This window comes from Thamnophis sirtalis, unplaced genomic scaffold (genome assembly GCF_051295495.1).
Source record: "Thamnophis sirtalis isolate CommonGarterSnake01/CBP01778 unplaced genomic scaffold, rThaSir2_p1.2 scaffold_5, whole genome shotgun sequence".
Lineage (NCBI taxonomy): Eukaryota > Metazoa > Chordata > Lepidosauria > Squamata > Natricidae > Thamnophis > Thamnophis sirtalis.
The window spans coordinates 122,966,872-122,994,413 of record NW_028261385.1 but is presented as its reverse complement, the minus strand read 5'-3'; the positions used below and the strand labels follow the sequence as shown (position 1 = coordinate 122,994,413).

General features: G+C 36.3%; 1 protein-coding gene across 3 annotated transcripts in view; it reads right to left on the bottom strand.

Annotated features, from left to right (window-relative positions):
* The window catches only part of MEIS1 (Meis homeobox 1), a 176,030-nt gene that overhangs the window by 124,154 nt on the left and 24,334 nt on the right, over nucleotides 1–27,542 (bottom strand). For 2 of the 3 annotated variants that reach the window (XM_087716824.1, XM_087716825.1), the window contains exon 7: nucleotides 10,090–10,201. In XM_087716824.1, the coding sequence (XP_087572950.1) occupies nucleotides 10,090–10,201 (112 nt within the window). Of the gene's footprint in view, nucleotides 1–10,089; nucleotides 10,205–27,542 lie in introns of all 3 variants that reach the window. The other variant, XM_087716823.1, reaches the window with a different exon arrangement.

Sequence of the window (27,542 nt, the reverse complement as noted above, 5' to 3'; positions counted from 1 at the left end):
TAAGTGTATGAAGTTATCTTTTTTTAAAAATCTTGTCACATGTATGTAAACAAGGGAGATGGTTTTTTTCCCTTAATGATTTGCTGATAAATAGCAAAATATGCTTCATTCTTTAAAATGCAAAGGGAGGAAGGTAGCCGACATTTAGCTCCATGTTTCTTACAGTTTCTATGTACAGATGCTGGCTGTTGTTTGGGAAAAACCTATTCTAAGATGCCAAAAGCCATTTAATTCTGTAATCCTCCTCTTGAACTCAACACACATTCTCAATACGCTTTAAACATAAAGAGCATAGAGATGCCTTTTTTCCAAGTATCCTTTGATAGTTCCAAAAGAACAGTGTTTGGAGAATGGACTTCACAATTTGGATAACAAAATAGCTTCAAGTGGATATAAGAATGTGGAACTGATCATTTTATGCCAACTTGCAAAAGAAAGAGGATAAAATCTGGACTGAGATACCAAGGCTTTCTGAAAGAGAAATGGAGAAGATAATTGTGTAATGAGCTCTTAAAGTTAGGAGATTCCTAAGAAAAAATACTCAGTTTCAAGGGGATTAAGAGTAGCATCAACATGAAATACTCATATCTTTATCTTTGGAAGCCAAAGGTTTTCTGATCTCTGTGTCAGAGACAAGACTCCAACAATTAATATTCATCATGAGTGTTCTGTGGGAAAGACTAAAATCTTTGTGGAAGGAGGTTTCCTACTGAAAGTTCACTAGATAAAATGAAATGGCTAATTGTTCCCAAGAGTATTCATGGTAACATCTCCTCATACCAAAGTATAAAAGAGTAAATATGTTATTTTGTCTTTACCAGGATGTCTGCATAGCAAAACTCAGAGCAACATCTCTTTATTAGATTTTGCTGGAAGAAGAACAGCAGATCCTGATTCCACTGGCTGTAATGGGACTGAAAATTCAATCAACTGCAAAATGACTAGGGAGGGCATCCAGAGTGGTTATTATTGATGCTGGGATGGATTCAGCAAGGCTTATTCTGTTTGGCTTATTTGATAAATATTTGGCAATGACGGCAGGTTTCTATATTCTGAATTATACTCTGAATTAAATGAATAGAATGGCTGTCAAATGAGACACCTTACTATCTTACATAGAGCACTTTCTGAATTCTGATTACCATAGGTCCATGGACTGAGCAGCAGAACCAAGAGCCATAACTTCACACAGTTTTATAAATACAGATTGGTGGAAAAATAAAAATATAGTACAAAGACCGAAGAATATAAGAAAACTCATGAGGGGTGAAAATCATCTTCTGCTCTCCAATAAAGAACAAAGATCAAATTTTACCATTGCTTCAGCAATCATTAAAAAAAATGAGAAACTGATGTTTCCAGTCCAAACCCAATCTTCCATTCACTTAGCAATGTTACTGGGGTATAATTTCCATGTTCCTTGAGCACATGCCATGCTTGTTGGCCTTTTGTATGAGTCAAAGTTCAATAACTGAACTTGTCAATGACAATTCAGTCAATATCTGAAGAATCAATATTGTTTCCAATTAATATGCATCACTTTTTAAAACTAAATGTTGATTACAATAGCATAGTCAATGGTGGCTACATAGATAAATCGAAGGTTATTGCAACTTACTCCAATTAGTTATTTGAATGTCCTATTAAGTTCTGGGAGATTTATGCATAAATAAATGAAAAGTTTTTTTTCCTGCCGTTTACAATGTTGTGAGGAGGGAATATTTACTTTGTTTTCAATTCTAGAAATTTATTCTGATCCCCATGAGATGTTAGCATTATTGGCATACTGATTTTTTTAAAAATGTAACCAGTCACCTGAAAAATCAGAAAAAACATAATGCATTTAACGATCATTTTTAACATATCTGCCTGAGATACTTACATACCTGAGAGGAAAGGAAAAGAAGGGGAAAGGAGATAGAGGGACAGGATGTCAGCAAAAACTGTTTGTTGTATTTACATCCCACTATTCCTCCAAATAGCTCAAGGGTATGTATTCAGTCAGCTCTGTCCCATTTTATCTTCCTAGGTAGTCTTTTATGTGGGTGACTCTTAAGAAATTTGTAATAGCTCCAAGGTCAGTAAAGTCAAATGTTCACTCAACTTCCTAATTCAGAAAGTAGGCTACACTTAAGGAATATCCTAAATGTATATCTCTGTGTGTGTGCATATGCGTGCATGCATGAATTACAGAGAGAGCCTGAAGAGTACAAATATGTGTAGTCAGAATTACTATTTTTCTCCCCACAACCATCTATGGCTTTTGATTATCAGTTCTTTTCTACAGGTAATTCAACTGATTGATCTAATCCAGATCTTTTTTTTCTTATACTGAAGGCTTTCCTATCACATTTATTTATGGGTAATCCTCATTTAGCAACTGGGCGTGCCAATTCAATCACTAAGTAAAGTGAAACTGCAACCATTCTTATGTTCTTACTGTGGGTTTTATTTGCTATGCAAAGTTGACTTTTCAACACCATCATAACTGTGAACAGTTGTTGTAGTATATGAGGCAATTACTAAATGAGAACCACCATGCCTGTATTTAATGTTTTTTTTAGATCATACAGAGTTTGTAAAAACTGACTTGGAAACAGAAAGTTCTTTAACAATCCTGATAAGCCATGTGAGATAATAGAAAGGTGAAGTTTTATTGGAGACGAATTAGTTTATGACTATCCTTTCCATAGCAATTGAGATTCCGGTTCAGTTATGGTGGAGTGCAAATCAAACAAATGAAATAAATAATTGAACAAAGAGGAACAAAATTAGTGAGCATTTAGTAAAATAGATTTGAAAAGGTTAAGATAAGCCACTCTGAAGTATGAGAAAAGCATTTTATTACTAAATGTGAATAATAATGATATCCCTGTGGCAAATAAGATATGGGAAACACACACTAAAATAATTAATGTTGAATATTTAGTTTAATTCTAAACAAATAGACATGACAATATACAGCATAAGATACATTATATGTAAGCATCTAGGGTATAAATTCACAAAGAAATGTAGCAGTTGATTAATTATACATTAACAGAGATAAATGTTTTTAATAGGGTTAAAATACAATTTTTAATTGCTCTTTCACAGACAATAACCCTCTTTTACAGCTTAATTTTGAAAAGCAATTAATTTTTATGTAAATGAAATTTGGGAAGAAATATTAGGTTACCAATCAAACTTATTTTTTCCAAGTGTCTTAAAGTACAAAAATAAATTATGGGTAGTTCATGAAATCATTTCCTTCCCAAAATAATACCCCCCTTCCAATACTTCTGGAGGATTTCATAAACAGGAGAAATAAGAAATTAACACATCAGAACTCCTTGTTCTTTAGAAGGGCATCTCTGGACAACTTAGGCTGAGCTGAATTTTTATCACTACTCAAAGATATGTTTTAAAGATAGAACTCTATTTAGAAATGAAATCCCAGGCTAAGGTAGTTGGAAGCAACTGCCCTTAGAACATATTCATAATCAGAAAGCCACCACCCCTTCCTAATGGATGCCTTGTCTTTTTCAATTGAGGGTCACATCTAGTCAAGCCAGGAGCATGATAATGGCATCAGGAAAGGTCAGTCAAAGACAAGCTATAGCTCCCTCTCTGGCTGACCTTCGGAGCTTGTGACAAATTGCTATCAGTCAATGTCAGCTAATGACAGCAGCTCTTTGGCTAATCAATTGTTCTAGAAATGATCAAGAAAACTACTCACAGGAAAGCTCATTTTCACATCAATGCCTATGAAGTATGAAAAGCTCATTTTTTTTAGTTTTTAATAAGCTCATAAGTAAAGCAGTTACTTGGTAACAGAGGTCACCTTATTGAAAAGACAGCACCTTTGTCTGTCTTTTACATGTCTTTTTTATTACCATACTACAGTAAAAAATATGCATGCTATTACAGTGCCACAGGGCTACATAATAAAGTAGGTAACACATCATACATTTTGAAATAAATATGACTATTTCTAAAGGTTCTCTGAATACAGGTTATTGATCTTTCCAAATATTCCAACTATTAAGCAATAGTTTTATGAAAGAGATATCCAACCTTTAACTCTAGAGATCAATTTGTGCAGGTGCTTACAGATATATCACTGTTTATATTTATATTTTAGTTTAAGGGTCTCCTATTTTTATTAGCTTGGTGGGAAACATATGTTCAAATTTGAAGAAATGATAACAGAAAAGTTTTAACTTTTTCATTGAAATCATACTTTTTCTATCTTACAATACAAAACTGCTTGGTTTGGCTTCTATACTATATAGAATATTCCCTACAATAGTCCCTAGCTATAGTTGATATTCCTTAACAAACTAAGCTCTACTTAAGGAAGTCCTTCCTATATTACTCATATGAACACACTGAACAAAACTTATTTTTAGTCATCATTCTAAAGACCTATACTTTTGATTTGCATTTACACATTAAATAATTACGTGAATAACAATGCTTTTTTGATGCACTCTAAGGACTTGACAACTGTAGCCACAATTATGTTTAGCTTTCTTTGAAGAGTAGGAAGTCAAAATGCATTTTAGGGCATCACATTACAGGAGTCTCTCTTGAGAAACAGATGTGTGGGAACAAATGACATATCATTCAAACTCTTGAATTTACAGAGCAGGAGAGCAACAAGGAAGGGTTTAAATGCACGTTTTATCTGTATATTTGAATCTTAACTATAAAATGTTACCTGAAAAAAAAATATTTAGGGAAAATTACAGAATGATGGCAGTTTTAGATTACATACTAAACAGTGAACTGCCATGGCATTGCTCAGATGAAAATATCTCAACCACTCTCAAGTTGTCCATATAGGAACAGACTATAAAAGAGTGAGGGAACACTTAAGCTGTGCCATAATTGGAAGTATGTGAAAAATGAAGTGTCAGTTCGGTCAATAAAGGGCAAAGGTCAAGGGGAACTGCCGCCCAAACTCTGTGCAAAATGTGCTCATTAAGACATCCAATCAGAGAGCTCTTTCCCACCTATCCCATTAGTCATCAGATATCTGACTGCTTCAGATACCTGGGTCTGGGCTGTTATTACTTTTCTTCTTCATGTAAAAAGGCGAGCTGATGTATAAATCGTTGCTCAGTCATCTGGAACATAATGTGAGCCCCTCCCTTCCTGATTCATCTAGCTCTGTCTGCGAGCTTCGTCACCTCCAAACAACTGCCTTGAAATTCTCTTCAATAATAAATGGAATTGTCTTTTGCCAATAGGTTGCCTGAACTCTTCTACAAAAACCAAGAAAACACTGCCAGTGTGGATACTTTTTCTCTAAGAAGAAACATTCATTTCCTTTTGCTTTAAAGAACAATTTTGCATAGCAAGGTCTGAGTCATGGATGCTAGCAGCCCAATTTTGAAGGGGGGGGGAGGTAGAATGGGCATTAGACAAAGAAAGGCTAAGCTTTGGAATACTTATTAATTAAATTTATTTGCTGCCTATCTCATTTTGAAGCAACTCTGAGTGTCTTACAACATTATATAAATACATAGAATATAAAAAATAGGAAATAATTTCAATGCCCAAATAAGAATTTGATCCAATTAAACACAGGAATTTATTAAGCTATATATTTAAGGCAGGGCATTGAATTTGCACTGAGAACTTTTACTCAATTGTATTTGAAACCAAGAAGCAAAACAAACAAGCTGAAACTCCTTGAACAACTTCAAGTAGGTGAAAGAAGCAAAGCAAGAAAAAAAAACAGTATTCTTACTCATTCGTTCTAAATTTTCCCCTACATAAAGGCAGACCTAAATCAGCAACTAAGCTGAATCAGGAACTCCCCTGACTGTGTCAGGTTTCTTTGGACTGAACTACAAAATGTAATTGGGGTGACTATCCCTCAAAAACAACACTTCTCAAGTGAAGACAGATTTCCTAATGCTCAACATGTAAAAGAGTTGCAACCTTAAGTAGAGGGCTCACAACAGTTTTGGCTATTGGTCCATGTGTTTTGGCTTTGAGGAATTATATGAGGAAAAGAGTCTCTGGGCTGTTTTGGTTTTGAAACCCTTGTGAAGCATTTACCCTGGACATAAGCCCTGATGCCATCACAGATTATGTTCATTTAATTATGAGCTTGTGAAGTTCATTCCTGAATATAAAACAAGGTCATCCAAATATGCTGCACACCTCCCAACAACCAATAAGATCACACAGGGTGGGCCTTCTCCAGGTGCCATCAGCCAGACAATGTCAGCTGGCGGCGCCCCGGGGGAGGCCTTCTCTGTAGCCGCTCCGACCCTATGGAATGAACTATCCCCAGAGATCCGGACCCTACCCACTCTCATGGCCTTCCGAAAGGCTATCAAAACCTGGCTATTCCGGCAGGCCTGGGGCTGTTGACCTCTCGACCGAGGTCCAGCCCCAATTAGACTGGGTGCATGATGTGCTTCTTTTAATTTGCTTTCCTCTGTTTGTTTTTAACCCTCCTCTTAAAATTTATTTTCTGTAAGCCGCCCGGAGTCCTTCGGGATTGGGCGGCCTATAAATTTAATAAATCCAATCCAATCCAAATACAATATCTGAAAGGATAGGAGAAGATTTTAAAAGATTCATCTTTTCCAAGGCCAGTTCCTTCCCTTCGGTTTTATTTTTTTAAACACCAGTTGGATAAAAATGTAAAAGGGCCTTTGAGGAGAAAAGTTAAATCCAAAGATGGGTGTTTATGTAACTATATATCTCCTCCATTCCTTCCCTCTTCATGCCATACCTCATTCTTTTCCAAAAAGTCCCCTTCTGGATCCAAACCAGATTTCTAAAATTGCATATTATTTCTTCCATCATCATCATCGTCATCATCATCATCATCGTCGTCATCGTCATCATCAATCATCTCCAGTTTATTAAAAGTCAAGATTATAAAATGCCAAACATTTTTTCTCTAAAACCAACTAGTGTAATTTATGCATGAATAAAAATATTTCTTTCTCCATAGTGACGAGGCAAACAATGAAGCTCTGCTCCACCATACAGTACAAAAAAAAACCCAGAATGAATAATCCAGATTACTCTCCAATCACTGTAAGATCTTTTGCAGCAAAGTCCCCTTCCATAAACTTTGTTTCCTACACAGTATTCTACCATAGCATCCATCATCATAATTAAGTTTGGCCAACTGTGAGAGTATTTTTTAAAATAATATTCTTAAAAAATACTAGATAATATTCAGACTTGCTTTGGAAAGCTAGACTTCTTTAACAAGGATTCTACAGAGATTCTGATTCTGTAGCTCATTACACCTTGCTCTTTGTAGCACATACCTCATCACTGACTACCTTATTGAGATACCAGAAATAGTCAACAAAATAAAGAAATGAGTGTGCACAGTATTATCCAATGTACAATCTCCACACACCACACATCATTCTAAGTACAGCAAAACCTTTGTCAATTATCTTCTCTCATCCCAGTCTACATAAGAAATTGTTGCTACAGGGGTAGTTTTCTACATTTCTCCTTCCACTCCAAGCCAAATAGGACGATATGAATGCAAATATAATAAAGGGGCAGGGGAAAGCATTTTGAGTGAGTGGGTGGATGAATATAAAAATCCAAAGCATCCATTGCCTTAACAGGAACCACAAAAGTTGTCTTCCTCTTTTCCCCATGAAAAACATGGGAGCATATACACCTATTATATTGACTACTACTAGAAGCAAATGGAATAAGGCTGCAGTCAGGAAAGTTACTCAAGGAAGCAAGTTTTTCAAATGAAATGATTTTATTTGTACAAATGCAATCAGTATTTTAAAATGATTTCTAAAAAGAAAATCAATTCATTTTAGTTCTAGCGGTTCTTTTCATGGGTACTCCAATGAGATTATACACACACACACACACACACACACACACACATATGCTTGACCAAATTAGATTAAAAAAACTTCAACTATTAACGGCAAGCCTATTCAGTTGAATATGATAGTAGGATGTGAAACACTAATACGAAAAACTAAAACAATAATCAAGAAGTTGCTGGTGCTGCATTAGGCATCTGCATAAAACCAATTCAAGCAAGTGGGTGTCATACAAGTGTGCAAATGTGCAGAAAGAGTTACATGTGGATTTTTCTTTTGTATTGATACTTTGAAAGGCCTCACTAAAAGCAGTATTATTCACACATTAAATCATGTAGGTATTTTCAGCAGCAAAAGGGAGCACAAAAACTTTGTACTGCTCTCTTAAAGAGTTCACTTCATAAAGATAAATTATACAACAAGAAATTTAATGTTACAATTGGAATAAATTTGGAAAATGTGCCAATTTTGCAGCAACACATATATGAAGAAATACTTTTAAAAAGTCCCCTTAAATTTATGTTGCATATCATTTTCCAGTAAAGTCAGAGGTCAGGGGGTTACCCGTTTCTGCTTCAACTCTTCAACAATTTGCCCATTCTGGGGCCCAGTTTTTACTAGGCTTCACTTGTGATTAAGTCAGCAATCTTTTTAAAAAAATAAAAAATAAATACTTAAAATTCCATATAAAGATATATGGCCTGAAAAGATGTAGTCTTGCATTTGTACACACAAAAAAAGAATAGAATACTATCTCAGTTTAAAAACTATTTTTATTGAACATAAAACATTGCTATTGTAGCAAATCTTTCCAATTTTTAAAACAGTTAAATCACTGGCTGTCCAACAACATTTGAATGAAACAAGAACATAAACCATATTTTAAAATGTATGAGCATTGTAGATTTAGAAACTTCTTCAGTAACAGAAGAAAGTTCTTTTAAAATTCAGATTGCATATCTGAAGATTATGATGAAATCAATTGCAGTTGGGGTTTGCATAAGTAAAAATGTATCGTGCTTTTTGGTTTGAGCAGTGTTTTTTAAAAAAAAACAATTATGCATGGGATATACAACATCAAGTACTTATAACAAAGATTCATCTCTTTCTCCTTCAATTAACCATTAGTTTGGCTCTGAAACAAAGTAATTGGCATTCTCATAAAATAGGCAGAACATCGGAAGGGCCAAGAACTGCTATATAGACTGTGCAATTTTAAAATTTCTCCATGCACTAAACATTTTGATTTAAAAATTCTAATATTCCACTCTCCTCCTTTTCTCTCTATTTAGTCCTTTCTGTCAATTAGTAAGATATAGAAACAAAAATGGACTCCGGGGGATGGTAGAGGACAGGAAGGCCTGGAGGAACATTGTCCATGGAGTCGCGATGGGTCGGACACGACTTCGCGACTATCAACAAAAAGAAACAAAAATGGTGGACTCCTTTCCAGTCTGAACTGGGATCTCCATGGAACAACCATAGACAAAATACTGTTTGATATTTTTCCTCCCTAATCAACGTTTAACATTAGTTGAGGTGGAGAGGCATAGGAGAAAGCAAAGGGTAGGTGTAGAAAGGTGAGCCTAAATAGAAAAGGGAAAGAAGATTCCATTTTGCAAGTCTGAATTACTACATCATAGTGGTAGACTATGTTTTATAATTTAAAAGAAAACTATGCTGGGAATGTAATATACTTGCACATTATCTGCATCTTGTATGATGACCCTTTTGTAATTTACTATACATATAATTGAAAAGAAAACCTGTGCTCCAGAGATATCCAGCAACCAGATACAGGGATTCTTGCATTACCAATCAAAATATACTCAGAGTTACAGATTTCATCTTTATACCCTTAATAGAGATAAGAGCAAGACTGGTGGTCCCTCCCTTAATAAGGTTTGCACAATTAAAAACCCTATTTCAAAACAATCCTGGTCGTGAAGGTCAGGTTGAACAGACTATCAAGGACTATCACACCTATGAATTCAAGCAAAGCTTATTACATGTTTCTATATCATATTTAAATTTCATTACAAAAACTATTTCTAAAACAGTGAAAGTATTGTGCTAGGGCAGAGGTCTTCAAACTTGTCAGTTTTAAGACTTGTGGACTTCAAGTCTCAGAATTCCCCAGCCAGCTTCGCTGCCTGGTGAATTCTGGGAGTTGAAGTCCACAAGTCTTAAAGCTGACAAGGTTGCAGATTCCTGTGCTAGGGGACTGGAACCCCCAAAACAGCAAGATTCAGAATAAAGTTCCTACCTTGTTCACTGCTGTTGTCCCCACTGTGTGATGTGTGGCCCCCACTGGAAGGCCCTGGCGTTCCTCCTGACCGTGTTGATGCTGTGTCATCATGGTCTCTATTCCAAGAAGGCTGCTGGACGGAAATCAAACAAATTATTAAAGAACAAGTTATATCCTCCACAACATGGGGGGGGGGGGACCAATATACAACTTAGATAAATTTCTGAAGATGACCAAAATAAAAATTAAAAACATATTAACATACGTTAAAGTACAGTCTAAAGATATACTGTACTTTGTACAGTATTGATACAATACTTTGCACAGTATTGCCTATTTTAAAGTGAAATTACCTTAGATTGTTGGGAAAGGAGAAATTAAATAACAGTCTGTATAATGCATTCTCATACAGCAAACAAAGGGAAAATGTAAAAATTATAATTAAGAATCATGTTTAGCATACTTAATAAGTCTGCTGCATAGTTATGGGTAATATGGTCAAGCTTTAGAATAAAAAGTAAATTAGAGCAACAATGCCTTTATATGGAGTGTATATATTCAGCTCTATGTAGAACATTTTTGTAGGATTGAACAGAAAACAGATGTTGGTTCTTATCATTGAGCACATTGAAAGTGACATTCAGAATTCTCTGTGAAATAAATTCTTAAGGAAAATAATCAATCCTCTCATCTTCCTTTATCTTCAGAATTTATTTTAATTAGCTTTTAGTACTAAGTTGTTAAAATACTAGTGACTCACTGGACATCTATATTTGTAAGTGAGCAATATTGTGATATTGTCCACAGATAACTAGTGGATGGGGAAAATAAAGAAACAAGTCAACCACTATAATTCTATCACAACGAGAACTATTTTAATAACATTAATTATGTTAAAATAATTGTAACATAAACTTTAGACCATTAAGTCAAATAGAATTTAAATGGTAGAACCACATGTGACAAGGCAGTTCCCTTTTCTGATTTCCATGCACCAAATCAATAATCAAAATCTGCTTTTGTACAACGGAAGAACTCAGATAAAGGTGAAACCACCTTCCTGCATTCTTTGCTATTTGAGGTTTGTCAATGACTAGTCTGATAGTGAATGTAGATTAACAGACAGGAAAAGTGTTTGGAGGGAAGGATAATGAAGAAATTAAATAGAGCTCCATCTAAATTCCCTTACGTATCTTATTAACATAAACATAACATCTACACTCCAATGAATGCAAAGCCAAAAGTGAATGCCCCCCATCATGTCTAATTTGTCCCCAAAGCAAGCATCTTTAAGAAGAATGTTCACAAACTTGTAAGTCAGTTAATAAAATACAGGTTTATATGTCAAAGGCACTATAAAATGTCTTTCTAAAGAATTAAAATACCCTTTTCCATTTTTTAAAAACTTGGTACAGAGAGAGGGAGGGAGGGAGGGACAGAGAGACAGACAGACATATGCTATGGATAAATTGCATCCTCACAATTAAAGGCAAGGCCTGGAAAAAACCCCACATTGTATTTTAATTCTTCTGTCACCCAAACTGTGAAAGCCAAATTTGTTCATTGATCTGGTAATTGAAACACTGATGTGCAAATTCTGAAAAAGAACCCCCCCCCCCACCGACAAACAAAACTGTTTGCAGCACACAGCAGCATAAGAATGCTGTGAGAGGAAATCTGGGACACATGCTCAGAATGCAAACAGTTAATGCATAAATTTCCAGTTTGTACAACTGCAGCTTTAAAAGGGGGACTTGTTTATTCAGAGCTCTGCAGAAAGAATGGTACAGCACCCAGGGGACAGACAATGCCAGGCACAAAGCCCTGGTGCCTCAACATGCAAAAGGAGGATGTTTTTCTATGTGCTACAAATCCCACTTGAAAATATAATTAGAAAGAGAAAATGGCAAACTATTGCATTAACTGTAATTGAAGAAAAGGCTAGCAAAGCATGTGGGAGGTTGCAAGAACCCATGGGAGCTCCTGGATGCATCAGATCCTCAGAGTTACATCTCCAGGGTGCACTCATGCTATTTATGTTGCTCCTGACTACTATTGTTGACTAGTGATCTGACTTGTAATTAATAGAAAAGCCACAGATAACAAGGTAAAATATTGAACCACCACCATAACCTCAGCAGAAGTGTTCATTAATATGATTAGAAGTACGAGCCTACCGCTATTCAAGGGAAAGGATGGCTCAGAAATAAAAGAATGATATGCCATGCTATCTATATGCTGTGGGTAGCCTGTCCTCCTTTATGTGACAACAGACCTGAAATATTCACTATCTTTTAATGAGCTCCACTGATTTATTCAGCGCCATTTGGTTTACTCCCCCACTTCTCTACTGTGCGGGATATAGATTAATTCAATGCTTAATTGTTTAGTAAATTCAATTTTCCACATTCTATTCTGCAGCTTTAGCTGAAGTTCTTAAATCTTCAGCGGTGAGCCCTGAGCCCTGTGTTTCTGATCTGTGCCTACCTTTTTTTTTTTCAATCACCATTTTTCTTCCTCCACCACTTAATTCACCATGAAAAGATTTTCCTTGCTGGAAATTCTGATTCCGCTATGATCTGTGAGGCATTCCGATTCATTGCATTTCTATTGTGTTAGGTCTTAGAGGCTGGGCTCTTCTTTTCTCACAGCCATGGCCACATTATACAGCCACTCATGCAAGAAATGTTGGATTCCACCTCAGTTTATCAAAATTTTGTGCATCCCTTGTGTTTACATTTCTGTATTCAGAGGCATCGCTTAATATTTATGCCTATTTGCACTCTGACTGAGTTGTTCTTTCTCTTTTTCAGACCTGTTGAAAACTAAGATGCTTCTAAAAGCAATGTTGAAATTGGCGTTGTTTTCAAAAGAATTCTTTAAAAAAAACAGGGCTTTTCTACGGATCACTAACCTAAACCAGAAATTATTTCTGATTCTTATTAAATAGGGGCTAGTTGGAACTCTAAAAAGTTAAGAAAGATGAATATGTTGGGTGAAAGTGATCTGCCCATAAAGAATGCATCCAAAGTAACATAGCTCAGAAGTATCCATTTTGGGGCTCTGCAACAGCAGTAAAATGTTAGAAATCACTGCATTATTTGCAATATTATTGCAAATATATGCTTTTTGAATAAAAATCATATTATAAGATTCCCTTCTTGTTCATTAATCTACATTAGCATATCTTTGGAAAGGAAAATAAGCAAGAAATGCCTTCACATAGGTTGTATTCTACCAGCCTATGGGAAACTATATAGTCTGTGTTTACTATATTCTACCTTTGTGCAGAATGGAAGAACCAGGTTTTATTTATATTACATTTGAAAATAAATACTGGAAGTTTCAGTTTAATAGCTTGTGGTTTATGGAAATATATTATTTATTTTAAAAAAGCACATATGTTTCATAAATCACTCCAACAAAACTACCCCCCCCCAATAAGTCAAAACACAGACATTTAGCTATTTATGGTTGACATTCTATATTCAGCATAATGTTGAGAATATATTTTCATAGGATCCATCCACGTTTCTAATACACCAACTTCCAAATGAAAACAAAGAATGAACAAAGATTGCTAGCTCATCAGTCTGATTAACACTGATTAATCTAAAGAACTGAGATTAGTTCTCCAATTTGTACAATATTTTCCCATATTTCTTCCTAGACATAAATAGCACATCCTTGTGCTAAGGTAGATATAGACATGCCTTGTATTTACTTTAAAACAGCTCAGGAGAGTGGTGGAGTTAGGGAAATAATACAACTTACTCTGCTATAATTCCATTAGGAAAGGTTAGTATCACCATACACCAGTCATATAGAGCAGCACTTGTGACAGGTCGCCTTAAGTCCATAAGGATTTTTGAAAGAACACATTCCAGTCCCAGATCCCACAATGCCCCATCACTATTTTTGTTTACCATGGCTTGATATGTTTTCATATAGCACATCTGACTATTAGGATGGTTCCCAATACAATAACATCGATATACCCTACTGCCTACAACTCTGCCATAACATCATTTCACCTATCAATCTCCAGTGGCTTTGAACATTTTAAGAACTTTTTAATCTGCAGAACAGCTAACAGATTGTCCTAAACTGTTGGTACCTCACTATCTTGTCTTTTATTTTTATTTTGAGTATTAGCAATGAGAGTAGCAAATCTTAAAACCACTTACTCAAAAGTAGTATAGACAGATGATGTACCTAAGTTGTACAGAATTTCATCACAGATATTACGTTCAATATAATACACACTGCATATAATCTTAGGTCCCATTCACAGAGTACTTGATTGATTTGTCTTAATTGATTTAATTCCCTCAACCAAATTATTAGTTCTTAAATTAAGCAATGAACTATGAGTTCAGTTGCAACAATGGACTGAGGTCTATACAGAAGATATCCAGGCAGCTATCTAAGCTGTAACATGCAACCATGTCAGGCACAGTAACAAATCTTGATTTTCCAGGCCTATAATAAGGAACTAGCTTACAGCAGAAACTCACAGATATGACATTGTTAGCTAGGCTCCTTTTTTGCAAACAAGATAGAATTCATATGTATAGAGAAGAGATTCTTACTGAAGCTCTTCCACAGAAACAGAGCCGTACATAAGGTTTAAATTCTAGGCTTTTCCCCAAGCTTGAGATTGGAAGTCACTTGGTCAATGTTTATATAACTGTTCTACTTAGATGTAACCCTAACTGCTGCTTCCTGCCATTTCGACTTCAGCCCCTTAAATGTCAACTCTATTTTGCTGCTGTTTGGTCAATATTTAAACTTTGTATTGAAACAGCTTTTCTTTATTTTTTGTTGTTTGCTTAAAAACTGATGATCATGATGTTGATGATGAGCTCTGATGGATTCTTCTAGCATTAAAAGTGTTTATACTTATTAACATGTGCAAATAGGACAGTTTATCTCAATATTGAAGGAGGAGATAGTGTAGAAATTTAAAAATTGGCTTGATTAGATTATCTATACAACTTATTGACAGTCAAGATTCCAATTAGAGAATTCCTAAGTGGGATATGAGATCTTCAGCTATAGTTCTAACTTCATAGTGATAAGATAATTCTTTGAACTCACAACATCCATGGTTTCAAAACCGAATCAACTATTCTACATTGTAGCATAATTTTTAGATTGGTATATTTATACAGGTTAACAATTTTTCTCCTTTTACAATAGGCAGTAAGGGTATTTTTAAAAGTATTACTTTAAGAATTGAAAACGATGTATTATAGATAAGAATAAGGTACTGTACTATTTATTAAAATTTGGAGATCCTACAACTTATACAATATACAACTTGTACAAAAGTAGGAGCAAACTCTAACATTACTGGGAATCTAGTTCTTGAATCAGATTTATCAAAATTTAAGGATAGACTCAATCTCTTGACAAATAAAGGAAAAGGCACAGCTAACTCATATTACAGATTAATACCAGTAATACAAATCTTCTCAACTTTAATTCTGGCACTTAAGCAGCAAGAGTAACAGAAGTTACCAATATGCTTCCTAAGTTAGCAGGAATCATAGTTGCCATTCATGCAGTAGACACAAAAATTACAGTCATTCAAAGAGTACCTATGTAGAAAAATTGTCATGAATTTTTCTTGTGAAGAATTCTACATAAAACAAACCATTGTAATTTCAGCAATACCAAAACACTAGACAAACCAGCATGGAATACAAATAACAAACTAAACTGAATGATAGTTCTCAAAATGACATCCACCTCAAAGGCATAACTGCCAACAAGCAGTAGAATGTTGCCTGCTCCACACAGATTTATACACTCATTGCATATCAGTTCAACAGGTAAAGTTATTTTTAATGACAAACTTTAAGTGGCAACTTCTTGCTAACTTGTATTTGGACTCTCAGCTTACAGTCAAAAGAGCTGTAGTAAGAGGGGGGTTTTCCTCTTCCCTTTCCTGGTTCTTCTGAAGTACTTCAGTAAATTATTGAAGGAACAGAATTCTCAGTCTTTTTTAAAGATGTATATGGACTTGGTTGTTGGCTGTTCATCACTATTCCACACAAAGAAGATCCAGTGTTTATCACTACCAGTCTCCAAAGATATCACAGCAGGATACATTCTTATATTTAAGATTATAAATTCTATTTTGTAAATTACTCAAGGGGTTTCGCTACTGCACAGTACATAAATGAAATAAATAAATTGACAGTAACACAGTAATTCTACATAATTACCACAAGTAGATCCAATATTTCTTATTCAGACAAAACAGTCACTGTGTACCAGCCTTTAGCTGGACATCTAGTTTTCAACGATTCTTCAAATACAATATGAGAGAGAAAGTTCAGTTATGAAATTGTGACAATAGCAATAGCAATAGCAGTTAGACTTATATACCACTTCATAGGGCTTTCAGCCCTCTCTAAGCGGTTTACAAAGTCAGCATATCGCCCCCACAGTCTGGGTCCTCATTTCTCCCACCTTGGAAGGATGGAAGGCTGAGTCAACCTTGAGCCAGTGAGTTTAGAGCCACTGAACTGCAGATAACAGTCAGCTGAAGTGGCCTGCAGTACTGCACCCTAACCACTGCGCCACCTCGGCTCAGAAAACAATCAGAATGTTTTCTGAAAAGGGAATGTGTAAACTGACTGGATGAAAATATTTTACAGAAACTAAAAGAAATAATATTTGAGAAAAAAGTATAGATGCTGAGAAATAAACAGGTGCTATAAAAATTGAGTGGATCTTGGTCCCAAGGAAGATAGTGAGAAGTAGTTCAGATGTCTGGACATTGTGGAAAGAGGAACCAATGAAAGATAGCAGCAAATATCTGGAAAGTGAGAATAAAGGAAGGAAATAGAGTAGCTGGGTGGAGCTTAGAGATCATATAGTAAATGAGGACTGAATTTACTCAATTAAATTCAAATAATGCAGACTTTGGTTATCTAATAATTTATGGTTATCATTTCCCCATATGCATCTGTTAAAAAAGAAATTGTTATTAACCTCACTGAGTCTATGTAAAATAATATTTGCCTGTTGTGACCACTAATTTGCCATTGTTCCATAACACTTATTCCACCAACAATTTAATAGGACAACATTTAGACAGCTTGTTTGGACAGCATGGATTAGTCACGTGGCAAGATTTATATACCACTCATCAGTAAAAATTAGGAAAAAATTACAATGAAATGACCATGGTGATGTTTACCATAGTTGCAATTTCTCTAATTTCCATTTTAGATATCCCATGGGAACCCCTCACTCATCATTCGTCAGTTTCTACTCTTTGGTAGGTACAAGTAGTCCTCAACCTATGACCACAAGTGAACCCAAAATCTGTTTCTAAGTGAAGGGATTTGTTATGAGTTTTGCCCCATTTTTTTACCTTTCTTGTCACAGTTGTTAAGTGACTCACTGCAGTTTTAAGTTAGTAACTTCTGACTATGCTTTCAGAAGGTCGCAAAAGTTGATCATATGACCCTGGGACACTGCAACTATCATAAGTATGAACCAATTGCCAAGCATCCAAATTTTGATCATGTGACTATGGCGATGCTGCAACAATTGTGTGAAAAACAATAAGTCACTGACTTCTGTGCCACTGTAACTTCAAATGGTTATTAAATGAATGATTGTAAGTCGAGGACTACCTGTATACCTTCTCAGAATCATCTGCCCACATGTAGAGTGGAATGATAGCTATCTCTGTGCCATCTCTTTGCCTTTTCTTTTCTGAACCTGTTGAGTCATTAAGATCTATAGAAAAGGGTTTACTTTAGGAATTGAAAAGTCCTGATGAAAAACTATTGGAAATGAGACTAATATTTTAAGAAAATGAATGGAAAGTAAACACAAGGAAAGCAGATATGGAATCTGTTTGAAAGAGAAAGCAAAAAAATGCATGGTGCAAATGTTTGTGTACCTAAATTGATGGGAGTTATATAAAAAGTAGAATAATTAAGTGAAAAATACATGAGAAAAATGACTATACAAGAATAACTGCGGCAAAGATGAGGATGAAATATTTTATATAATTTGTACATAAAGAAAAAGGTAGTTGCCAAAATGTAATCAAAGACAGCAAAGAAAGGTAGAGAGAGGTAACGTCAACATGGAGTAATTTTAATGGATTTTTTTAAAAAAAATGGAAGTGGCTGAAGATGGTTAAACAAGGAGATGCCAACAGAAGAATGCAAGTAAATCACACAGTTGTTAAGTGAAACCAGCTTCCCCAATTGTTGGGAAGGTGGCAAATTGTGATCATATAGCAATAACAATAGCAATAGCAGCTAGATTTATATACGGTTTCATAGGGCTTTCAGCCCTCTCTAAACGGTTACAGAGTCAGCATATCGCCCCCACAGTCTGGGTCCTCATTTCACCCACCTTGGAAGGCTGAGTCAACCTTAAGCCGGTGAGATTAGAACCGCTGAACTGCAGATAACAGTCAGCTGAAGTGGCCTGCAGTACTGCACCCTAACCACTGTGCCACCTCGGCTCTTTATGGCTGCAAGACTCTGCAAGCACTTGAATTGCTTGACCACAGGGATGGTGCAATGATTGTAATTTTGAGGACAGCTTATAGGATACTTTTTTGAAACTGTTGAAAATTGGAACCATCATTAAATGAATAGTCATAAATCAAAGATTATGTTTAACTTACAAAAATTAGAACAGTGCATGCAGTAGTATCTTGATGCATTATGGAAGCAAACATTGGACTTTAAGTAAGTAGGAGAGGAACTCTGATGTTGGAGAAAACTCCCGAGAATATCAAGGACAGTCAAAATAAATAAATAAATAAAGGAGTCACTGAATAAATCACCTCAGAGATCTCAATGTACAAATGATTAGGTTCAAATGATCATATTTCAGACACATTATGCAAAGACCCAGCTTTCTGGAGAAGATTCTAATGCTGGGAAAGTTGAAAGAGAAGAGGACAACCAGCAAGAAGGAAGATGGACTAAGTTACAGTGACAATGAGTGCACCATTGAAAGCCTTGAAAGACCAGGTGAGGGACCAATTATTATACAGGAAAATTATCTATGTGTCAACACTGATTTGAAGGCATATAATCAATCAGTAGGTATGATAATGCCAGAGAGGAACTGAAATGAAAGCTATCAATTTAGTGCAAGCAAAAAGCTTGTGAAAAGGAAGTTATAAATTGTAATGGTATATGGGAATGACCTTGGGAGAAAGGACGAAGAGCCTCAGACTGGGTAACCAGTGTGGAAAAGGTACCTCAGTCTATAGAAGGAGAGGGGAAAGCGTCTAGGAAGCATTTCAGAAGAAACCTTCCCTAGAGTTCCACAGAATAAAAGGAAAGAAGGGAAGAAATTATTTCAGTCTTGCAAGATTCTGTTAATGTAATCTTACAATAGAGTTAGTACTCATGTTGTTGTTTTGCTTCTTGTCAGGACTACATCAAAGAGCTAACATAAATGCTTTGAGAATGATTAATCATGACTGCTGGTATAGATCGAATAACTGGGGGGGAAAGTTAAACTATGGACATGGCTTGCTGCTAGAATAGTCGTGAAATGTGTGAGGTCTACACTGGTGCCTGGCAGTTCAAATAATGTATTTTCCATTAATATAAACCAGTGATGGTGAACCTTTTTGTAAATGCATGCCAAAAATGTGTGCATGCTGACACCCACAATGCAATGCATCCCGTCCACCTGGCCATGCGCATGTGATCCCTCATGCATGCACAATGATCATCACCACCCCCATGCATGGGGGGGAGGTTTTGTCCTCCCCAGGCTCTGGAGGCTTTCCTGAAGCATGGGGAGGTTGAAAAATAGGCTCAATGGGCCAACTAGAAGTTTGGAAACGAACTTCTGGTTGGCCCATTGGGGCCGTTTTTCACCCTCCCCAGGCTCGGGAGGCTTTCCTGAAGCCTGGGGAGGGTGAAAATGGCCTCCCACAGCCCTCTGGAAGGCTGAAAATCAGCTGGCTGCACTGCAACTGATGGTTCACGTACCGGCAGATATGGCTCTGCATGCCACCTGTGGCACACGTGCCATAGGTTCGCCATCATGGATATAAACAGTAAGACCCAATATAAAAGGATCAGGAATTAGTTTTAATATACCTCAGAAGGTGCTTTGCAGAATTCTAATTGTATGCTAATGAGAGGTGACAATAACCAGAATTTATGGTTAGCAATACAGTTTTATCCTAGGGAAAAAGTATGGGGACCAGACATTCTTCTCTGTTCAGCAAGTTACTGAGAAATGTTTGAATATGATAGAATAATTTTATTAGGCATCTTCTGATTTAGAAAATATGTATGATAATAACGAATTATGTGATATTTTGCATAAATATGTAGTTGAGGGTTAATTGCTGAATGCACTGAGATTAGTATACGATGGAAATAAAAATACATGAGAATTATTTGCAGCAAATATCATTAGATTTTATAATTAGTATGGTCTGCAAATTAATGAATAAAAGATCTAGGTAGTTGTGTTTGATGGAGAAAATGGAATGAACGATTGCAAGATATAGTAGAGCAGGTTATTTAGATAGAATAATCACTAAAGATGGGGAAATGTATGGAGAAATCTAAATAGATAAGAACTGTGGTGAATGCAGTATTGCAGGCTAATTTGCCGACTGTCAGCAGTTTGAGTCTCACTGGCTCAAGTTTAACTCAGCCTTCCCTGCTTCCAAAGTCAGTAAAATGAGGACCCAGATTGTTGGGAGCAATATGATGACTCTGTAAACCACTCAGAGAGGACTATAAAGCCCTCTAAAGTAGAGTAGATTTGTGGTTGACTGAAGCCGATGAGTTGTACAAGAAAACAGAAGTGAAGAGTTTGAAGAATTAAAAGCCAAGATATGGCTGCAATGGAAGTGAGGATGGTTGGCAAGGATAGCAAGATATGGAAATGTGTAATCAATGGTACTAGCGTTAAGCTGAGCCTAAAAACATATGAGCCATGGAACATCAAGCAATCTTGAACGTATTTTAAAAAGTCAATAAATCTGTTGCCATTACTCTGAAAGACATGCTGGTGAGCATCTGCAACACCTCCAGACCTTACCACCATCCTGGCTTCATCACTGCCACAGCTCAACTAGCCACCTCAGCTCACAGGTAGGTATTTTTTGTATCCATCATTATTTCTAATTATAAAAGTGGCTCTTCTTTTCTTTAGAATTTGTGGAGGCCAGATCTAAGCTAATTTAGATATGTTTCCTTTTTCTTTTAACTTTCTGCCATTTATTTATTTGGCTTAGACACTACCCAACTGCAATGAGTAGCTCACAGTCTAAAAACAAGACCGCAAACATGCAACCAAAAATAGAACATATAACAGTAAATAAGTTGACAAATCTGGTCAGCAACCACAAACAAATAATACCGCTATATCCAGCAAAGGGCTCCAACCACACTAGCACAAAGCAATCAAGGTGGAAGCCATCCAGATTTCAGTAGGAACCATATTCCAGAAGGCAGGTTCCCAAATCCTCATAGAAGACACAAGTTAAAGCAACCCAAAATGTACTAATCCTATTACATTGACATGGCTTGTCCAACATCACAGAAGTGGTATCTCAAGAAACCAGGACCTATGCCATGTAAGATTTTATAGGTCATAATTGGTACGTTGAATCACACCCAAAAGCAAACTGGCAATCAGTCCAGCTTGCAAAGCAGGGCCTCTACAGGCATACTGGAGAACACCCATCACTGCCCATGCTGCTGCCTTCTGAATTAGCTGAAACTTCCACAAGGTCTTTAAGGACAGCCCCATGTAAAGCATGACCATGAGTCACAGTCTGAAGGATCAGAAGGCACTGGTAAAAGTTGTGTAAATATCTTTTGGCTCACAGCTGAAATCTGCTCATTGAAAGGAGCTGTAAATCCAGGACAAATCCCAAATTATCTTGAATAAGGAAGTGTTTTTTCATCCAAGATTAAAAATGGAAAATCTAGGTGGCCTGAATTTCCATGATTGAAGTGATTGAAGTGAAAATTGCAGTGTTCAAGAGCAGCCAGAAGCCTTGGGTTGAAATATATAATTGAGTATCATAAGCATGGTGATAGGTAAAGGTAAAGGTTCCCCCGCACATATGTGCTAGTCATTTCTATCTCTAGGGGCAGTGCTCATCTCCGTTTCTAAACCGAGGAGTCGGTGCTCTCCAAAGATGTCTCTGTGGTCATGTGGCCGGCATGACTAAATGTCGAAGATGCATGGAACGCTGTTACCTTCCCACCAACTGTGGTCCCTATTTTTCTACTTGCATTTTTTACATGCTCTCAAAATGCTAGGTTGGCAAAAACTGGGACAAGTAACAGGAGCTCACTCCATTATGTGGTGCTAGGAATTCGAACCGCTGAACTGCCGACCTTCTGATCGACAAGTTCAGCATCTTAGCCACTGAGCCACCGCATCCCAATAATGATGAACTCCAAATCAGGAAATTACCTCAAGCAATGGTTTATGTGAATAAGAGAGGAGAGAAGCTCTGAGGCACTCAACAAAGAAATGTTTATAAATGAATGTGTGTCTGTGTGTGTAGTTCATATCAAGATGTCTTGTTCCATCTGTTGTTAGTATTAAACATCTGCAGTGTGATCAAAATAGCATTTGTTTTAAAAATATTTTTTCTTTCAAAAGTGAATCTATTCCTCTTAAAATATGCAGTTTGTCTAAAAAAGATGCTACTCCAACATAAGAGCAGGATTACACATTTATTCAGATTTAGAAATGTCCTCTAAACATTATATTACAATTTTGGCTTTCATTGGAGCCTGGGATATTCCAATGGGTTACAACTTGTGTAATTCACCAAACAGTGCTACTACTACGTAAAAATGTAAGACTGTAAAAAATAAACTCTCACCGAATGCATGAATGGGCAAAGGGCAAAAGTTGACTATATCAGTTAGTCATTACATTTTTTTTTTACCTCGGGATTATACTTCTACTGTGATCAACCAAATTGTCATTAAAACTATGTAAGTTCATAAATTCTCCAAAATTCTAAATCAAACTACATGTTCTTCTTAACTTCATCATTTTTGGAGCACACTGATTGGTTTTAACAAAAACCTTGTGCAATTTTTTCTTTATGGACTAGTATAGTTCTCTTTATTCTTGGAAAATGCCATTTTCAGCTGTTCAAGGATGAGATATTCCCCTTGAAAAGTAGTTTCATCTCCTGCATCTACTTGGTTTCAAATTACTTTTCCCCCAATTTCACCATTTTTGCCATGATACAAACCTGTTGTGGCCCGGCAGGAGCCGTTGGAGCTGCCGCCAGACTCCGACAGCGAGGGGTCTTATGAATCGGCCCTGGAGGAGGTGGAGGACCCTTGACAGGGTGCCGACTCCAAGCAGGGCGAGGAGAGACTGGTTGGCCACCAAGTGGCGGTGGAGCCTTGGATCAGAGGGAGGGTTCAGGAAAACACTAGTGAGTTGTTTCAGGATGCACGCCATCGGAGAGCTAATCAGCGGAACAACTGCGTAATTGTAGGAGATGATTGCGCTTAGCTGATGCTGATTAAGATCCTCTCCTGATTATAAAAGAGACTATTTGTGCCACGACCTGTTTGCAGGAGTCAACGTTCACGATTCAGAGAAACCAACTTGGAGAAGTGGTTTGCTGTGAGAGCTTGTTTGCATTGCCTAGGTTTGTAAGAATTATTGCCAGAGTGCTTATCTCTTTGTTTATTTGGGGCTTGCAGCCAACGAGAGTCTGGACTGATTAAAAGTATTCTTATTTACGTTTGCTTGTAGCTTTCATTTCTGGATGGAGAAGGGGGGTCAGAACACAAACCAATGCAATTTCCTTTGTTTCTGTTGTCTGTTAGGCCAAATTCATGAGTATGTTATCCAAGTCAGATGGATAACAGTAGACAGTTGTAGTTTCAGAACTGACATTGTAAAGCATTGTTCACTGCTTTGTGATCAAACATACTATGTATATTTTAGCCCCGTGATGGTGAACCTATGGCATGCATGCCACAAGTGGCACGCAGAGCCATCTCTCCGGGCATGCTAGCTGTTGCCCTTTGCTCTTCCAGGTTCCGGGGCACCAGCCAGCTGGTCTTAATGAGCGCATGAGCACCAGAAACTAGAAGAGCAGCCACACGGTGCACATGTGTGTGCCAGGTGGCTGCTCTTTCAATTTCCTGGGTGCCACTTGGTCTTCCAGTTTCTGTCATGCTGGTCGGTGCATATCTGCACACCAAAAACTGGAAGATCATCTTCCTGGCATGCTCATGCGCACTGAGCAGCTGCTCTTCCATTTTCCAGCGTGTGCCTGCACACCTGCCAGCTGGTCTTCATGCATTCATGCACGCCAGAAACTGAAAGACCAAGTGGTGTGCCGGAAACTGGAAGAGCAGCTGCCCAGCATGTGCATGCTCATTGGGCGACTGTTCTGGTTTCTAGCATGCGCGTACCCTCCCATTTCAGCACTCGGTACCGAAAAGATTTGCCAAAGCTGTTCTAGCCCTTCTGACTCAGATTTCATAGTGATTACATTTGGCCTAATTTTTGGATTTTTAAAAACTTCACTTATATCCATTTGTACATCTAGCATGAATCTCAAAAAATTGCTTGGTTACAAGTACTTAGGAGATAATTATATAGCTAGTTAAGAGCAAAATAATCCTTCATAATACAGAATTCACTTTTGCGCTCTAGCTGTCTAATCTCCAAATAATGAAACACGCTTTTTATAATGCTCTTGAAACAGCCTTAACCAAGATTTATCATCATAAATAGTTCTTATATTGAAAGTAAAATAAATAAAATGTGTGAATAGCACATTGAGGCTTGAAAAAGGGGACAGTCACTTGAATACACACTAAAAAAGTTTTCTTTATCTGTTTTCTGTCATTTTAGGATTGTTCAGAATTTGAAGTTAAAGTATCACAACTTTAGGAGAATGTTTGTTATATTTCATACAACTTTTGCATATATTGGTCATCAAATATAATGCTGCCTTGAGTGCAAATAAATCTTACAGAAGAAATTTGACAGAAATATGCCATGAAATAAATTTTGCATTCCACAGAATGAAACATAAATACACAATCTTAGTCCTTGCTGTATTGTACAGTCCTGTAAACTGCAATAATATTGATAAAATAAGCCCTGCATTTTTTTGATTTGACGTTTTAAGTTACACATACAGTATTCAAGAAGTGATCAATTAAAAAATCACAAAAAGATGTTTTTAAAAAGATATTATATTCTTTCACAGTTCATATTACCTCTATAATTTTCAGTTTCAATGCTGATTATTTCAATTTTGTTATAAATCTTAAGGATATTTTGTTTGAATGGTATAAACATTCATGTACTATATTAAATTATTTCTATAATATATATATATTTCTATAATATATATGGGACATAGTATCTTCTTACAAAACTAATTTAAAACACTGAAAAGCTAAAACAGCTGAGGAGATAATTATACTTCCATGTAACTATTATTTAAAACTTAGAACGTAAGAGAATAGCATTTTTAACCAACTCAGTTCAAGAAAATCCTTAAGGCGGGCAAAGTAAGTAAAAATTATATAAATATTTAGGATAAAGAATAAAGTAATGCATAACATCTGTGGATCTCTCAGTGAAATATTTTCAATTATTAAAGCATTATTAAAATGTTATTTTGATTATGCAATTTTACCAGTTTGGCCCAGGCTTGTGTTTTGCAAAAAAAAAAAAAATCTTTTCTTTGTTTTTCTCTCTCTCCCTCTCTCTCCCCCGCTCTCTCCTTCTTTTTTTGGGTGGGGGAGGGGATATTGCTAATGCCAAATTCAAGGCAATATCTGAAAGTGGATTTGCTTTTCTTTCTTATTTGATTTGCTAATTGCCTGCATTTAAGCTACTTATAGTTTTAAGCATCACAGTGTTTTATTGAATTGTTTTTGTTTACCTATTTTTAAGTTTATTTTGAAATTGCTTTTACTTGTTTCCTATTTAGGGTTTTTCCACCACCCCCAACACTGAAAAACAGGTAAAAACCATAAATATTACTCTTTGAATTCTGTCCCATCTTTGTTACACCTGTCTGCTAAAGCCATAGAGGTGAAATTGCTCCCATTCTATCTTCAGCCATTGCTCTTTTTCAAACCTTTGATTCTGGTTTGACACGTATTTACAAATCTCTTATAAGACAGGATAGAGAGCCCTTTGGGAATTTTGATCATATGTCACAGGCAATCTTGCAAAATGGTTGCCATAGGGATAAACACGAAACATCCCTGCACTAGATGACAAAGGTGAGATTTCTGACTGTTTTCAAGTTGTTCACCATCACCTAGTTCAGTTCTGTACTTTTTGTTTGTTTGTTTTTCTGAAGAGATAGGCGCATTTCTAAATGAAGCACTGGGCTGCAGTCTCTCAACATTTCTATTATCTAAGATTTTCTACATGGCCCACATAAGTCCCAGTGGTATTATTGTAAATAAATGATGCTGGTGCTTTGCTCTGCATCATGCCAGCTCCTTGTTTATTTATTTTGAAGATTCTTTTTAAAAAAAAATTAAGTAGAGCAGAGAGCTAACTCCATCCCGTGGAAGCTAATCACAGCCTTTAATTACACCTTCCTTTATGCCTTTAGATTTCTCCTACAGAACATTTATTGCCAACACAATCAATCCAAGTTGGTTATCTCTGCTTACTTTCATATAGGTATTATACTACTATTTTCCTTCCATTCAGTTCTATTGGATGGGGAAACACATATAGCTGAAACACATATAAACATAGGGAATACACACACTTATTTCTGTTCTTTACTAAGCTAAGCTAATAATAAGGAATACATATCAGATTATGACATTTGTGGGCTATCTTTTTAATTGCAGAAAATGTTAGAAATTGAAATATATAAACATACTTATAATTATGAAAGCCACCCAATGATGTCAGCACCCCTCAGTTTTTTCAACTGTGAGCTGGACGTTTCTTATGCTTTACTAGATCTGCTAGGCTACTCCACAGTGTAATATCCTGCCCTGCTTTTAGATAAAACAAACCACCTACTTGGGAACTGTATTCTCAAGGCACTTTAAGCATAGAATTCTTAAAACTGTTTCCATTTAAAACTGCAGAATGGGGAATGACTGTATCTGATAGGATGTTTACCTATGATCGTTAAAATTATATTAATAAAATAACTTCATTTACATAGTAAACTAGAGGACTGTACTGAAAACTTGATTAGAACTTTTCTCAGTTTATTATACACAGATACAAACATGCAAACAACACACACACACAGGGAGAGAGGGAGAGAGGGGGGGGGGTTAAACAAGATTTTCTTCCATCTATCTAAAATGGTTAAATAGTCTTCCAATACTGAAAAAGTTTCTTTGGTATATAACATGTAAGTCTGCTTCTTTTAACCCTCTTTAAGGACTTTTCAGCCATAAAATGAGGGACATATCACACCAACATATATAACTTTTTAACAA